The sequence below is a fragment of the Equus przewalskii genome, chromosome 7, assembly GCF_037783145.1.
Source record: "Equus przewalskii isolate Varuska chromosome 7, EquPr2, whole genome shotgun sequence".
NCBI lineage: Eukaryota > Metazoa > Chordata > Mammalia > Perissodactyla > Equidae > Equus > Equus przewalskii.
In genome coordinates, this window is record NC_091837.1 from 14,142,930 (window position 1) to 14,159,676 (window position 16,747).

Below are 16,747 nucleotides of genomic sequence, written 5' to 3' on the forward strand. Positions count from 1 at the left end.
TGCCTGTAATGAACTGTTGATAAAAAATGTATCCCTAAACATAGCTACCCTGGCATATTCCATTTCTCGAGCCTTAGCACAATAACAATGACCCCTGGATTCTCTAGCGAGGGTTGTACTAGATTATCGAATGGCACTCAGTTATCTCCTTGCAGAATAGGGTGGCATCTGTGTGGTAGCCAACACCTCCTGCTGTACTTGCATCAACTCTTCTGGTGATGTTGAGTTAGAACTTGGAAAATTTATAAGAATAGCACAGGATGTCTCCTGTCCAATGTCTTTCAGTGACACCCTCTGGTTCCCTATCAGTGTTTTCAGCTGGCTTCCTTCAGGCAGAGGGGCTTGGATGAGACCAGGACTTCAAATATAGTTTAAGATTACTACTGGAAACTTTCTATGTGTATTTGCATTTAAGATTCTTACACTACTACTCACTCAGATCTGCTGCAAGTTATACTAATAACTATTGTCCTGATTTGCATGATCTTTGGAGCCTTCAAGCTACTAAACATTTGCCTTTCTCGATGCTGTGTGTCTATCTCTACCTGCAGGATAGTGATTGCTCAGTGACTTGAGATGATCAACCAATCTAGAAACTCCAAAAAAGGACTTGATACTTTCTCCAGATAGAGACCATGCCTAAGACTTATTTCCTGACTGCCTCCTTGTTGCTCAGATGCAGCCAGAGCCTCTGACTGCATTACTCCTATTGATGATTGAGCACCTCACTTCTCCCCCATGAGGGACATGACTTCCCAGGAATGAGCCTTCCTGGCAATGAGGGAAATATCTGCATATCAAACAGTTGATTTACAATGCTTTCTGTTGAAAATGTGCACAGTGACAACAAAATGGAGTAAGACATGTCAAGGCTTCTACAATGGAGCTAGGAGGCCACTAAGGAAATGGGGCTTATGCAGGCACACCATGTCTCTACTCAGAGGGAATGTCATTTTTGAACTGTGCTTCATTGTTGTCATCTTGACCTCTCAAGAGGTGTGCTTACTCCCATGGATAAGAACTTTCTGCCTTGGAGATGGCCTTGGCAACCAATCACGTATAGCCAAGAAGCAACAGTTGTTGCAAGCATCAGTCACAAATTTTGCAAAACATCCTGTGTAATTTCTCTCTTTTTGCCTTTATAAACCCTTGCCTCCTTTGTCTTCCTTGGAACACCTTTTGGGTTTCTGCCTGAATCTGTGTCTCCCAAGATGCAATTCTAGTTGCTCAAATAAACATCTGCTACTTGAGTTGTAGAGGACTTTTCCTCATTGACCCCTCATAGTTCTGGAGGCCAGGAGTCCCAGATCAAGGTCTGGGAGGGTTGATTTCTAGTGAGGCCTCTCTTCCTGGCTTTCAGGGGGCTGCCCTCTTGCTTTGTCCTCATATGGGGGCAGGGGAGAGAGCAAGCTCTCTGGTCCTTCCTCTTATAAAGATACTACTTCTACTGTGGGTCAGGGCCCCACCCACAGGGCATCATTTAACCTTAATTACTTCCTTTTTTTTTCCTCCTTTTTTCTCCCCAAATGCCCCCAGTGCACAGTTGTATATTTTTAAATTGTGGGCCCTTCTAGTTGTGGCATGTGGGACGTCGCCTCAGCATGGCCTGATGAGTGGTGCCATGTCCATCTGAATCCTTGAAACCCTTGGCCTCCAAAGCGGAGCAGGCAAATTCAACCACTTGGTTACAGGGCTGGCCCCAACCTTAATTGCTTCCTATCTCCAAACACATTCACACTGACAGGGCTTCAACATATGATGTTTTGGGGGGAAAATTCAGTCTATAGCACCCTCCTTCCTAAGGGCTCCAAGCATGCCATGCACACAGTTGATTTTTAGCCTGTACCGTGTTGTGTTTTTAAGTGCTATTTATTTTTCTGATTCTAAAAGTAATGAGTACTTAGAATAGAAAGTGTGGAAAATGCAGAGAAATATAAACAAAATAAAAATACATGAACCCACAACCTAGAGATAAACATTATCAGTATGCCAGGGGCGATTTTGGTCTTTTTATTTTCATGTACATTCATACATGTTTTTGTACACAACTTGGATCAAACAATATGACACTTTTTTCTAACAACTTTCTTGAGATATAATTCACATACCGTACAATTCACCCTGTTAAAGTGGTGGACAAACAACAGATTATAGTATACCCACAGAGTTGTGCAACCATCGCCACAATCAATTTTAGAACATTTTTATCATCCACAAAAGAAGTCCATACCCCTTAGCTGTCAACCTCCAATCTGTCCCTTCCCCAGCCCTGGGCAACCTCGAATTTCCTTTCTGTCTCTGTGGATTTACCTATTCTGGACATTTTGTATAAACATAATTGTACAAAATGGTCTTCTGTGACTGACTCCTTTCACTCAGCATAACGTTGTCAAGTTCCGTCCGTATTGTATCAGGACACATTCCCCTTGCCACATGATCCATTCCCGCAGTAGCATGCTGCTTCATGCCATTCTCTTCTAAACATCTGTATTGAGGTACAATTCACCTATTTAAAGTCCACAATTCGATTTATTTTAGTGTAGCCATGGAGGTGGGAAATCACCACCATAATCATTTTGAGAACATTTTCATCACCTCAAATTTCATTCCTCTTTATTCCCAAATCATATTCCATTGCATGGGTGTCCCACAGTATTTATCCTTTCATCAGCTGGTGGACATTTGCACCTTGTGGCTATTAAGAAGAACGCTGCCATGAACATCTGAGTACAGGTGTTGGTGGGGACATATGTTTCCATTTCTCTGGGAGAGGAATTGCTGGGTCACATGGTCATCTCCATGTTTACCCTTTTGAGAACCTGCCTGACAGACCATGGGAATTTTTATCCGAATTTTGCCAGTGTATTAATCATGTGCATTTTCACAAAGTCTTAAATGTTCTTTGAACACTTGGCTTTAGTGTTTGCAGAGTTCCAAATCTCAGTTAACCATCCCCTGTTAGTGGGCATTTAGATTATTTCCAATTTTTGTCTTATAAACAGCATTTCAGTGGACATCATTGGGCATCAATTTTTTCTGTGTCTCTGGTTATTTCTGTAGAGCAGATTAGTCAGACCATTGGGTCAAAGGTCACAGGCAGTTCTAAGGCTCTCAGTGCATAAGGACAAATTGCCTTCCCAAAAAGTTGTGTCACTTGGGTTCTCACAAGTTGAGTGTGGGAATGCCAATGGCACACTAGCTTTTATTTTGTCTTCTGAGGTCACCAGGACAGGGACTTTGGGCACCTTGACCCTGTGCCAAGCTCAATGTCAGCACATCATATGAGCTCCTGTTACATAAATGAGGGAGAGCAGAGGAAGGCCCTGGTTACTATATGGACCATGGGGGCCGAGGAGGGTACAGGTGTCTGAGTCATCATGAAGTCTGGCTCCATAGGACTTACCAGCAGTTGACACTGGGACTCAGTGAAGACTCAGGTGATAACAAGGCATGGCAAGGCCCAGAACCCTCCATGTGGAAGTGAAGTGGCTGATGGAAGATGAGGAAGCCACACTCCACAGTCATTTAGGGGCAGATGCTGGTGGGGACTGTCTGTAGAATGGCAGAAACTCTGTTTGGCACTCCACTCTGTGGGCAGCAGTCTTTATGCAAAGCCCTGGAAGAATGACCTTCACTGAGCTGGGGAGGTCCTCAAACCCTCTGCTCACCTGGACGCCCTGAGGAGACACCCAGGACCAGGCAGCTCATTGTCACTTTCTGAGAACCTGACTTCTTTCACTTACACACACAGGGCCTCGAAAAAGCTCCTTAGGACAGCTTCTCTCCTATGGATGACAATGTCATTACTCTCGGAACTGTTAAAAACAGAGAAGGTAAGAGGCACAAGGGGGCTTCTGGGGGCCTGCTCTATTTCTTGATGGGGGGCTGGTTACGTAGGTATATGCTGTTTGTGAAAATTGACCAGGCCCTGCCCTTGATCCATGTGCACTTTGCAGCATAAATGTTGTTCCTCAATAAAAAATGAAAACCAGAGAGGTTGGGGGAAGAGAACCAGCACTGAGTCTGTCTCTGCACAGGCCCTTTCTGTGGGGTCTATCATGTCCTCCCCTCTCACAGTGACCCTGCCTGGTAGGTATCAGCCATGTTTCACATGGACACAGGGCTGAGTCCTGGGAAGGCTTTTACATGGACTGTAGAATTCAGAAGTATTTCCCTTAAAGCTGAGGATCGCATCTGGGCCAGGCAGAGGAGACTAATGATAACAGGGAAGGAAGAGGAAGTAGAACATTGTGTCTAGACTAGTGTTGATCTCGGATTCAGAATCCAGGATCTAATGTTGATGGATCAGGATTTGGTCCCAGGCCCGTCAGACTGCAAACCCTGAGGAATTTCCATTACACTAAAGCTTCTGATAATAACCATTCATCATATTGAATAAGCATGTTTTGCAGGACAATTTCATATATCATTCCATTGTTTTTCCGAGCAGAGGGAACATGGGGACCCCTCACCCAGCCCCTCCTCCACTCCACCCTGCCTCCAGCATCTCCCTCCACACCACAGGGGGCTTTCTTTTTTACTTTTCCCTAAATATTTTATCTAAAAAATTATGAAAATCTATAGTAAACTTCAAAGATTAGTACTGTGAAAACTCATATAGACTTAGTGTGGGTTCACTATGTTTGGTTTTTTTTTTTTACTATTTTGCCCCATCTGCTTTCTTCGTCCCTCTCTAGAGGGAGCAGATATATTTAGATAGATGTCACAGGAAACCATTGGAAAGTAAGTGGCAGATATTCAGACACTGACCCCTCTCAATGCTGTCCTGTGAATGAGGACCTTCCCCAGGTGACTGCTGTCCTCTCATCACACTCAGAAAATTTAACATTGCAGTTTCCCCAGCTGTGCCAATAATACTTATACATCTTTTGTTTTCTGACCCAGGATGCACTCCAGGATCTTGCGTTGCATTCAATGTCATGTCTGAGTCTCCTAAGCAGACTCCTCATCCTTCTGCCCCCGCATGTCACCTCAACAAACTCACACATATGTGCACACAGCCCCCAGGCCTGGAGGTGACGCCCCTTGACATTGCTCACTTGTCCGGGCCTGGCTTCACTGCCTCCCCAGCCCTTCATGACCATATGGGGCTGGACCCCAACCACACTCTGCCCCCTCCCCTCTGTGCTCTCCCCGCCCTAGGTCTCTGCCTGGAACTCCTTCTTGACGCCTGGAAAACCAGCCTGACAGTCTCCTGGCAGGAAGCCCCTGGTTCCCAGGAGAGTGAGTCTCCTCTCTGGACCACACAGCCCAGGCCTGCACCCACCTCCCTCCACCCCCACTGCTGGTGTCTGTTTAAGGACCCTTCTGTCCCCATCCCCTCAGCAGGCAGGGAGCTTCTGAGAGGCAGGTCCCAGCTTGCTTGTCCCCTGTGTCCTCAGCAGTGACACAGGGCTGAGACCCAGGACTAGGCTGGGGGTGGATGGAGTCAGTGGATGAGTAAGATGAGGCCTGTGAGGGCCGGGCCAGCCCAGGAGTGGGTAGAGCCGACCACTAGACTCTCCTGCTCCCAGGACAGCCACTCAGTGGGGGAGGCCTCAGGCACGGAGGCCCAGAGCCTGCTCCAGTGCTATGGGGTCTGCTTCAACACCCTCCTCACTGGGGAGGGAGGGGCCAGGCCAGGGTGCATGTGGGCAGACAGGGCAGAGGGGTGGGAGGCAGTGACAGCCACAGCCAGAATGGCTCAGCCCAGGCCTCTCAGGCAGGGAAGTTTGGATATGTGCAGCCAGACTCCAAGACAGGGGAGAAAGCAGCCTGACAAGGAGCTGTCTCAGCTACTCTGGTGCTGGGGTCCTAGGGCAGGTCCCCTCCCAGCTCTGGGCCTCATCCATGGAATGAGTGCAGTGGGCAGATGATCTGACCCCCTGGGACCCCATGCAAGGGCACAGGCACCTCTTGGGCCCATAACCACTCAGCTTGTGAGTGCCAGCATCTTCCTGGTGGAGCCCTTGGGCTGTGGGGGGCTGGGATGGAGAGGAAGGTGGATAGGCTGAGTTGGTGGGCATTGGGATCCTTTGGGACCTTCTGTCTGTCTCCTTGGTGACCCCCAGCCCAACTCACTGGGCTGCAGGGAGCCATAGGGTGGGGAGGCTGTATATCTGGACACATATGTCACTGCTACCCAAGGTCACACCTGAAAACGTGTCTGGCCAGCTGCCCACCATAACCTGAGGCAACTGCACGAGGACGATGCTCTGACCAAGACCCCAGGTGCAGCCCAGGGGCTGGAGAGAATGTCCTTAACAGAACACATGGAAGCCCCAGCAGGCTGGCCTTGTTCTGGCTCTGGCACCCTCCTAGGGGCCTGAGTCCTGCCTGCTGGAGGATTTCCCCATGTCCCCAGGCCCACAGGCAGGGGGGAGGGACGGGTGCTGCTGGAGTCCAGCCCTCTCTTTGTCCCAGGGAGGGGCAGGGATTTGGGGGTACCCACTCCATGGAGACAAGGGGCTGTCTTCTCACATGTCCCTGGTGACCAGGTCATGCTGGCAGCTTGCTGGCAGAGTGACATGGGCCAGGTTGGGGAGGGCCAGCTCTGGGGCTCAGGCTGGGCAGCATCTGGAATCATCTGGAACCCAGAGTCTCAGCCAACCCTTGGGGTCCCTCTGCCTCTCAAACCCCAAGCAGTGTCTATTGGAGGCAAGTTCAGATAGGCTGGAGTGAGAGTTCACGGCCCTGAAGCCTGGTTATTGGAGCACGGTCAAGTGTCCCTGGTTGTCCATGGGGCCAAGAGAAAGCGGATGTCATGGCTGCAGAGAGTCGAGGAGTAAAGCTGCCAGAGCCAGTAGCTTCCTGTGTCCTCCTCACAGGCAGGAATGGGGTGGTGGAAGTGTCTATGGTAGACGCGGCGTGGCCTTGGGGAGACCAGTGGGGGGTGCAGAGTGGGCCTGGAGACCCCGAGGATGGGGCCCTACAGCAATAGTACACCCACCTGCACAAGTGTGTCCCATCCAGAGCCTTCATCCCAAAGCCCTGAGGGGACAGTAGGGAGAGAGGCAGCTGGAGCTGAGGGCCCTGAGCTTGGAAACAGCTGTTGCCTCAGTCTGCACGTGGGTGTGCGCCCCCAGGGGAACCATGTAGACCTGTGCCTGAGAGATGTGTGTACCCGGGCAGGTGGGCCTCCACATCCTGGGACAGGCCTCAGGCACATGCCCTGCTTTGGGAGCCCTGGGAAACTGAGGGACCCCAGGAACTCCACTGCCCTTTCCAAGTGACTTCCTTGGGGTCCAGGCTCTGCTCTCTGCATCCGCCCCCAAGGAGACATGTAGGGTACCTGGGAGGGAGCCTGGCCCCACCCTGTCAGGGACCCTTCTGTGCCTGGTGTCTGTAGCTCCCCCCTGTGCTGTGCAGAGGGCAGTGGCCTGAGGGCATGACCCCAGGACCCAGGCCAGGCCATGTCCCTGACTCAGGGCTGTCCCAGGGCTGGTGCCTCACCCTTACAGAACCTCACCAACTTTACTGTGGACTGTGGACAATCTTCTGGTTTCCAGGAGCAGGCGAGGACTCAGTGCCACAAAGAATACCACAGTGGACACGATGGCAGGCCAGGTTGGTGATTGAGCAGTTATTGCAGATCCCTGGGTCTGTGGGCCTCTTTCCTGCCCACCCTGCTCACCTGCCCAGGTAGCTGGAGTTGGTCATAAAGTGGAAGGTGCTGCGCAGAGTCCACCCCACCAGCACCGGCCACAGCCCACTCCAAAGTCTCTAAGTTCGGCACCTGGGCTAAGGTCTAGGGTCCTGAGGACTCCTTGGCAGTGACATTCCTGAAAACCCAAGCTGCCTTGGACAAAAGGAGCTGCCAGCCCCTCTTCACCATGAGGAGGTGCAGGTGGGCAGGCAGGCCCCAAGCGGTCCTCAGGGACTGGTGGGCTGCTGTGTGCATCCAGGCTCCTGCGCCGGTGCCTGGCTGAGGGGCTGCAGGGCCTGTACCATCTCTTCTAAGCCAGCAGCCCTGGCAGCTCCCGCTGGTTCTCCTTGCTGTGCCAGATGCCATAGCCAAAATACACCAGGAGTCCTGTAAGGATGGCACAAGCCTGAGGGGCAGGTCCCAGCCCAGCTTCCCTGCTTGCCCTCCTCCTGCAGCCCACCCAGGGTCCCAGCCTGGCCCCTACTCACCAATCAGCAGACAGATGGACAAGCTCAGCCAGGTCAGATAACTCAGCTGCAGCATGAGGGAGATGTTGAGGAGGATGCTCAGGGCTGGAGTCAGGGGCACCATGGGAACCTGAGGGGGCAAGGGCAGGGCTGCTGGGCTGCAGGGAAGGGCTGATTTCTTGGGAGTCCACAGAGCCTTTTTCCACCTCTGGAGGTTCCAGAGACAAATGCCCACTCACCATGCAGAAAGAGGGGGATGGTATACAGGCCTCCCCTGCCCCATGAGCCCTGGTGCATCCTGCCACGGCAGAGGAGGAAGGGGCGAAGGGAGCTGGCTGGGCTGAGAGTGAGGGGTGCTGGCTGGAGGAAGTACCTGAAAGGCGTCCTCCCGGCGCTGTTGCTGGTGGGCCCCCAGGACGAGGAGACTGAGCAGAAACACGACGGAACTGACCAGGAGCAGCAGGGTGTGGCCCCAGGGTGGGAGGTGCAGGGCCGAGCCCCCAAAGACCAGCACGCAGTCCAGAGTGATGGCCGAGGCCACCAGGACACGGAGAACCCAAGCCACAGCAGCTCCAGGTCTGTACCCACCCAGGAAGCCGAGGTAGGGCCTCAGGGCTGGTCGCAGCTGCCCAGGCTCAGGGGCTGAGGCCTGCTCACTGCCCACAGGGCTGGCTGGGCCCAGGGAACTGGCTGGAGGGGACTTGTGGAAGCGTAGCACGATAATACTGATTGCCACGAAGGTAAAGGTCAGCAGTACGCTGATGGACCGGAACTGGACCAGTGTCTGGAGGTCCAGCAGCAGCGCCAGGAAAGCCATGAGGACCCCAAACACCAGGATGCCCACTACGGGGACCTGTGTCCGGGGGTGCACATGGGCAAACACCTTAAAGAAGAGCCCGTCGGTGGCCATGGCATATACGATGCGTGGCAGGGTAAAGATGTCACTGAGCAGGACGGTGTTCATGGCTGTGGCAGAGGGTGAGAGGGTCAGTACAGTGAACAATCCCACCAGGGGGCTCTGCTGGGACTCAGGGCATGGGTGGCCCCTTGGTAACAGGGACATGAGTCTATCTGGGCTCTCAGAGTAAGCCTGAGTGTATGTGGGATGCTGAACTGTTCCCCCTCACAACCCAGGAATGGGACAGCCCAGTTTAGGTGGAGACTCTGATGAGGGCTGAGTCCCTCCATCAGGCAAGGACCTGGCAGCTCATGCCCAGAACTGACATTCTGTGTACGATTGGCAGGGGCAGTGATTAGGTCCCTCCCAACAAGCCTGGGTGGAGAGACTAATCATTAGCACCTTCCTGGGCCCAGGATGCAACTGGGAACACAGTCCCAGATGCAGCTGTGTTCCCTGGGTGGCTTAGGGCAGGGCCCTACCACCCTGTCCCCTCCCTCCTTGCCCGGAAAGTCCTCTTACCGCAGATAGCACCAGCTGCCACGATGAAGGCTGCCCAGCTGTAGCCCCGCTGGTAGAAGGCATCAGCGAGCGCAGAGTCAGGGTCCAGGCTGTGCCAGGGCACAATGAGGGTGAGCACAGTGGAGACAAGGATGTAGGCGCCAGCCACCAGGCTAAGCGTGATGATGATGGCCATAGGCACGGCTCGCTTCGGGTTCTGGGCCTCTTCGCTGGAGGCAGCAATGACGCCAAAGCCCAGGAAGGCATAGAAACAGGTGGCGGCACCGGCCATAATGCCAGAGAAGCCGAAAGGTGCAAAGCCGCCCTCGTCAGCACTCCAGTTGTGCGGGCGGGCCAGGACAAACCCCAGGATGATGATGAAGAGGATGACGAGCAGGTTAAAGGCAAGCAACATGTGGTTGAGCCAGGAAGAGACACGGGCTCCACAGGAGACAAATGTGGAGGCCAAAAGTATGACCCCAGCAGCCAAGAAGTCAGGGAACTGGGCCAGGAAAGGCACCTGCCAGATGCCCACATGGGCCATCGTAAAGTTACGGATGCTGTGGTTGAAGATGGCATCCAGGTAGCTGCTCGAGGCGCGGGCCACAGCGGCGCCACCAAAGAGGTACTCGAGGAGCACGTTCCAGCCAATGAGGAAGGCCCACAGCTCGCCCATGGACACGTAGGTGAACAGGTAGGCAGAGCCTGTGCGGGGCACACGGGCCCCGAACTCCACGTAGCAGAGGGCTGCCAGCAGGAAGGCCACAGCAGCGATACTGTAGGACACAAGCACAGCAGGGCCAGCCATCTCCTTGGCCACGGTGCCTGAGAGCACGTAGAGGCCCGAGCCCACTGTAGCACCCATACCCATCAGGGTCAGGTCCAGCGTGGTCAGGCAGCGCCGAAGTGATGTCTCCGTGGTGGACTCCTCCAGTGGCTTCAGCCGGTTCAGCTTTTGGCAGAAGCGTGCCAGGCTGGTGGTGCTGGGCAGTCCCCAGGCCATGGTGGACAGCTGAGAGGTGCACCAAGCCAGCTGCCGGCACCTACGAGGGCGAGAGAGGAGTGACAGAATGACCAGATAGGTCCTGACCAGCCTTCAGTTCTTGCTCTGACCCTGCCCTGGGGACAGAACCCTGGAACCACTGGCTGCCTGGACGGCTGGATGAGGCAGGAGGTCATAGGGAAGCATGGAGATTGCTTTTGCCTGCCTCCGGGGCAAGGAAGGGAGGCTGGTGGAGGGGGACCTGGGCGTGCTTGGGAGGGGCCCTGAGAGTGGGGAGGGGGCCGTCCCAGGGATCCCGACTAGGAACCGCTCCAGTGGTCTGGGATCCCAGGGCAGGGTGGAAGCCCGAGTCTTCCTGGGAGCTGGGCCAGGGCTCCAGGACCTGGAACAGGAGCAACTCTGGCCCAGAGGCCACCTGGACTCAGATAGAAGCACTCATGCCTACACTCCCAGCCCTGCCAGGCTGTATATCAGTGCCTGGTGGGAGTGGGGGACACCCTGGGCACTGCACCTGAGGCTGAGGCCCTGCAGCCCGCCTCCACACTGTGGCCAGAGCCACCTCCACCATACCCCTGTCCCCAGGTAGCAAAGCCGTCACCTCCTCTCTGGTCTGAGTCTGTCCTGCAGGACTTCCTGCAACTCACCTGCTGTCAACCTTGCTGGCACCATAGCTGCCGCTGCCGCCATCACTCTACGCTGGTCCCTACCCCAGGGTGCCAGATCCGGCGCTGGACCCTATATCGTAGTCTTACAGGCATTTAGCCAACACTACCCAGACCTCACACGGTCAAGACCAGAGATCCTCAGATTCCAGGGAAACCCTATTACTATGCCTGATTCACAGATGAGGATGCCCAGGCCACCAGGTAACAGAGTAGCCCAGGTCACTGGGGTGGCCTCTGGAGGCCTGTGGAGGTGAAGGTCCAGGTCTGCGGTGGGGGGGTCTGGAGCCCACCTGCTTTCCACTGCTGCAGACACCCTCCTTGACCCTTGATCCCAACACAGGTACTCCACCAGCTGGGCACCATCCAGGCCCCTCCACACTGGGAGCTGTGGGGCTGTGGGCGTCAGGCAAGACGCTGGTAAGACGAGGGTATGAACCTGGCTGAGAGGCCCTGGGCAGCGCCTGACCTCTGGGCACAACGGGATGGCAGTAAGCCACCCTCATCCGCTGACGAGGGAGTGCGCAGCTCTGGGGACTGTTCTGTGAATCGGCAGGACTCACGCTGGCTGTTCTGAGCTTGTAGCTGCACACGATGTCCTGAAAGGAGGCAAGCAGACTCCTGGGGACGACCTCCAGCTTGGGGCGTCCCTAGGGCCCCTCAGACACCAATGACAGCCCTTTCTAGACAGGAGCACCTGTCAAGCCTGGAGGACCCTTGGGGACCCTAATAGCAGCTCCCCACCGTGGATATCTGAGAAGTATCATGGACTGAGCGTCCAGTCCATGCCAGTCCCCACATCACGGGTCTCATCATGTGACCATCACAACCCCCACTTTGGGCTTATTTATTCCTGGGGCTGAGGAGTCTTTGTCCTTCTGCCCCTCCCTCTTTGAAAGTGGAAAGGTTGGTGTGACAGGTGTGAACGTGTTTACAGCAAAATGATGGCAATCCCTCCAAGCAAACCAAAACCAAAGCAGATATCCTCTTCCCCAAGAACTCTCTCCATGTTGTCAGGTTTCTATGTGGTTTGTGGAATAGGACTTTAGGGGCACCAGCAGGCTGTCTGGCTCAGTGGGCTGGGGACAGGATGATGTGATCCCAGACATGATGGTGCCACTTAGAACACTCTGCCTTAGCCCACCCCGTTGCCCCCTTCTGATATTTGGCTGACATCGTCTCGAGGAACTTCTCAGATGGGCTCCCACTGCCTGCACGGATGACAGCTCCCGTACCTCACTCTTTGTGGCCCAAACATAGCTGAGCAGATGTTGCTTGCTCTGAAATGCCTTCACAAAAATCCAGAAAAGCCATTTCCAACCAAGAGGCTTGGGCAATTTTATAACAGGAGTTCCCCTAAGGCCTTGCTGATGACAACCTGAGAGCTGGTGTGCAGGCTTTCAGAGCAATGACTTTATCTACCCAGAGAGGGGCTCTCACTACACACCCCTTCACAGGCATCAACATCCAGTGGATATTCGTGGCCAAGCACGGTTGATGCAGTAAACTGTACATGTCCAGGGATATGGCTGGGCCAAACGCTGCACCCCACTGAGCAAGGCAGTTACACAGACCAACACCATGAAGATGCAGTGAAGAGAAAGCACCAAGAAATACGCAAAGAGAGAACACTTCCCACCTCATCCTACAAAGCCAGGATCACCCTCACACCAAACCCAACAAAGACATCACAGGAAAAGAAATCTACAGACCAATATGTTTTATGAATATAGAGGTATAATTACTCAACTGAATACCAGCAAGTTGAATCCAGCAACGTATAAAGGATCAAGCAGGATTTATCCCAGGAATGCAAGATTGATTTAGCATCTGAAAATCAGTCAATGTAGTATATGCCACACTAATAGAAGAAGGACAAAACCAGATGGTTATCTCAACAGACACAGAGAAAAAGAGTCAGGCAATCTGGAGCAGAAGGGACCACCCTCAAACTGCTAAAGACCATCTACGAAAACCCTCGGCTGCTGTGCTCAGTGGTGAGAGGCTGAAAGCTTTCCCTCTGATCGGGAACAACCTCAGGATGTCCTCTCACCGCTTGTCCTCAACATTTCACTGGAGGCTCTGGCCATGGCAATTAGGTGAGAGCATGAAATCAAAGGAATCCAGATTGGAAAGGAAGAAGTACGACTATCTCTAGCACAGGTGACACGATCTTAGGGAGAGAAAATGCTAAGGAATCCACACAAAAAATTATTAGAACTGATAAACAAGTTCAACAACGGTGCAGGATACAAGATCACTAGACAAAACTCAATTGTATTTCTATACACTAGCAATGAAGTATCCAGAAATGAAATTAAGAAAACAATTCTGCTTCCATAGAATCAAAAGGAATAAGTGTATGTATAGGCGTACATTAGAATAAATTTGACAAAAGAAATGCAAGACTTGTGCACTGAAAATTACTAAACATATTGAAAAAAGTAAAAGAAGACCTAAATGAGTGGAAGGACATCCCACTTTCATGGACCGGAGAACTTAATATTGTCAAGATGGCAATCCTCCCCAATCAGTCTGCAGATTCAGTGCAATCTTTATCACAATCCCAGCTGCCTGTTTTGCAGAAATTATCAAGCTCATTCTAAAATTCATGTGGAGATGCAAGGGACCCAGAATAGCCCAAACAATTTTGACAACGAGCAAAGTTGGAGGACTTACACTTTCTGATTTCTAAACAGACCAGAAAGCTACAGCATTCAAGACAGTGTGTTACTGAAATAAGCATAGACATAGATCAATGGAATAGAATTGAGAGTCCCAAAATATGGGCAATTAATTTTTAAAAATTTTTAGCCAATTTAAATTTATGGCCAATTGATTTTTTAAAAATAGACTTCATTTTTAGGGCAGTTTTAAGTTCACAACAAAATTGAGCAGAAGGTGGAGTTCCCATATACGCGTGCACAGCCTCCAGCACTCTCAACATCCCCCAGCAGATTGGTACATTTGTTGTAATTGATGAACCTACATTGACACATCATTATCACCTAAAGCCCATAGTTTCCATTAGGGCTCACTCTTGGTGTTGTATGTTCCATGAGTTTTGACAAATGTATAATGACATGTATCCACTACTACAGTATGCCCTAAAAATCCTCTGTGCTTCACCTACTCATCCCTCCCTCCCCACTAACCCCTGGGAACCTCTGATCTTTTTCTGTCACAGTTTTGCCTTTCCAGCATGTCATGTAGCTGGAATCGAATCATACAGTATGTAGCCTTTTCAGATTGGCCTTTTTCACTGAGTCACATGTATTTAAGGTTGTCTGATGTCTTCTCATGTCTTGATAGCTCCTTTCTTTTTAACACTGAGTAACATTTCTTGTCTGGATGGGCCATAGTATATTTATCTGTTCGCCTACTGAAAGACATCTTGGCTGCTTCCAAGTTTTGGCAATCGTGAATACAGCTGCTGTAAACATCCATGTGCAGGCTTTTGAGTGGATATAAGTTTCAACTCTTTGGGGAAAATAACAAAGAGTGTGGTTGCTGAATCATGTGGTAAAAGTATCTTCAGTTTTCTAAAAAACTGCCAAACTGTCTTCCAAAATGGTTGTGCCGTGTTGCGTTCCCACCAGCAATGAAAGAGCGTTCCTGCTGCTCTGCATCCTCAGCAGCATGTGGTGTTGTCAGTGTATTGGATTTTTGCCCTTCTAACAGGTGTGGAGAGGTGTCTCAGTGTGGTTGTAGTTTGCAATGCCCTAATGACATAGGATGTGGAGCATCTTTTCATAGGTTTATTGCCAACTGTACATCTTCTTTGGTGAGGTGTTTGCTCAGATCTGCGCATTTTTAATTGACTTGTTGGTTTTCTTATTGTTGTTTTTGATAATTCTTTGCATATTTTAGATAATTCTTTATCAGATATGTCTTTTGCAAATATTTTCTCCTAGTGTATGTTTCATTTTCTCATTTTCTTGGTGGCCAATTGATTTTTTCTTCTGTTTTGGTGGGGAAAGATTCACCCTGAGCTAACAACTGTTGCCAATCTTCCTCTTTTTGTTTTTCTCACCAAAGCCCCAGAGCATGGTTGTATATCCTTGTCATAAGTCCTTCTAGTGCTTCGATGTGAGCTGCCACCACAGCAAGGCCACTGACAGAGAGGTGCTGTTCTGTGACGGGGAATAAACCCAGCTTGCCAAAGAGGTGAGCTCCGAACTTTAATGATGGCCAATTGACTCTTGACAAGAACGCCAAAACAACTCACTGGGGGAAACAATAATCTTTCAACACACTGTGCTGTGACAACTGGATATCCACATGCAAATGAATGAAGTCAGACTCCCATCTCACACCACGCACACAAATTAACTCAAAATGCATCAAAGACCTAAATCTAAGTGCTGAAATTACACAGGCATACCTTGGGGTTATTAGGGGTTAACTCCAGACCACTGCAAGAAAGTGGATATCATAATAAAGTGAGCCACATGAAGTTTTTTGTTTCCCAGTGCATATGAAAGTTATGTTTACACCATACTATAGCCTATGAAGTGTACAATAGCATTATGTCTAAAAAAAACAATGTACATACATTAATTAAAAAACACTTTATTACTTAAAAACTGCTAACCACCATCTGAACCTTCAGCAAGTTGTAATCTTCTTGCTGGGGGAGGGTCATGCCTCCATGTCGATGGCTGCTGACTGATCAGGGTGGCAGTTGCTGAAGGCTGGGGTGGCTGTGGCAGTTTCTTAAAATAAGACAACAGTGAAGTTTGCTGCATTGATTGATTCTTCCTTTCTTGAACAGTTTCTCTGTAACATGAAACGTTTGATAGCATGTTGCCCACACTAGAACTTCTTTCAAAACTGGAGTCAGTCCTCTCAAACCCTGTCACCGATTTATCAACTAAGTTTATGTAATAGTCTAAATCCTTTGTTGTCATTTCAACTATCTTCACGTGTCTTCACCAGGAGTAGATTCCTTCTCAAGAAACCACTTTCTTTTCTCATCCATAAGAAGCAACTCCTCATCCATTAAAGCTTTATCATGAGAGTGCAGCCATTCAGTCACATCTTCAGGCTCCACTACTAATCCTAGCTCTCTTCTCTGTCCACCACAGCTGCAATGACTTTCTCCACTAAAGTCTTGAATCCCTCAGTGTCATCCATGAGGGTTGGAATCAACTTCTTCCAAACTCCTGTTAATGTTGATATTTTGACGTCTTCCCATGATTCACAAATGTTCTTAATGGCATCTAGAAAGGTGAATTCTTTCCAGAAGATTTTCAATTTACTTTGCCCAGATCCTCAGAGGAACCACTATCTATGGGAACTATATCCTTATGAAAACTACTTCTTAAATAATAAGACTTAAAAGTCAAAATTACTCCATGGTCCATAATCAAAATGACTTCCCTGATCAGGCAGAATGGATGTTGTGTTAGCAGGCATGAAAACAATATCTGATGGACATTGAACATCTCCATCAGAGATCTTGGCTGACCAGGTGCATTGTCAATGAGCAGTAATATTTTGAAAGGACTCTTTTATTCTGAGCAGTAGGTCTCCAGAGTAGGCTTAAAATATTCAATAAGCCATGTTGTA

General features: G+C 50.6%; 1 protein-coding gene across 6 annotated transcripts in view; it reads right to left on the reverse strand.

The window, feature by feature from the left end:
* Positions 1–1,999: 1,999 nt before the first annotated feature.
* Positions 2,000–16,747, reverse strand: part of LOC103543389 (cationic amino acid transporter 4-like) — a 110,984-nt gene continuing 96,236 nt past the window's right edge. For 3 of the 6 annotated variants that reach the window (XM_070628726.1, XM_070628724.1, XM_070628720.1), the window contains one exon: positions 2,000–6,872. Coding sequence is in view for 2 of the 6 variants with exons in the window: in XM_070628725.1 (XP_070484826.1) it covers positions 7,956–8,032; positions 8,134–8,242; positions 8,486–9,078; positions 9,533–10,554 (1,801 nt within the window). In the remaining 4 variants the exon portion in view is untranslated. The other 3 variants (XM_070628725.1, XM_070628727.1, XM_070628722.1) reach the window with 2 other exon arrangements.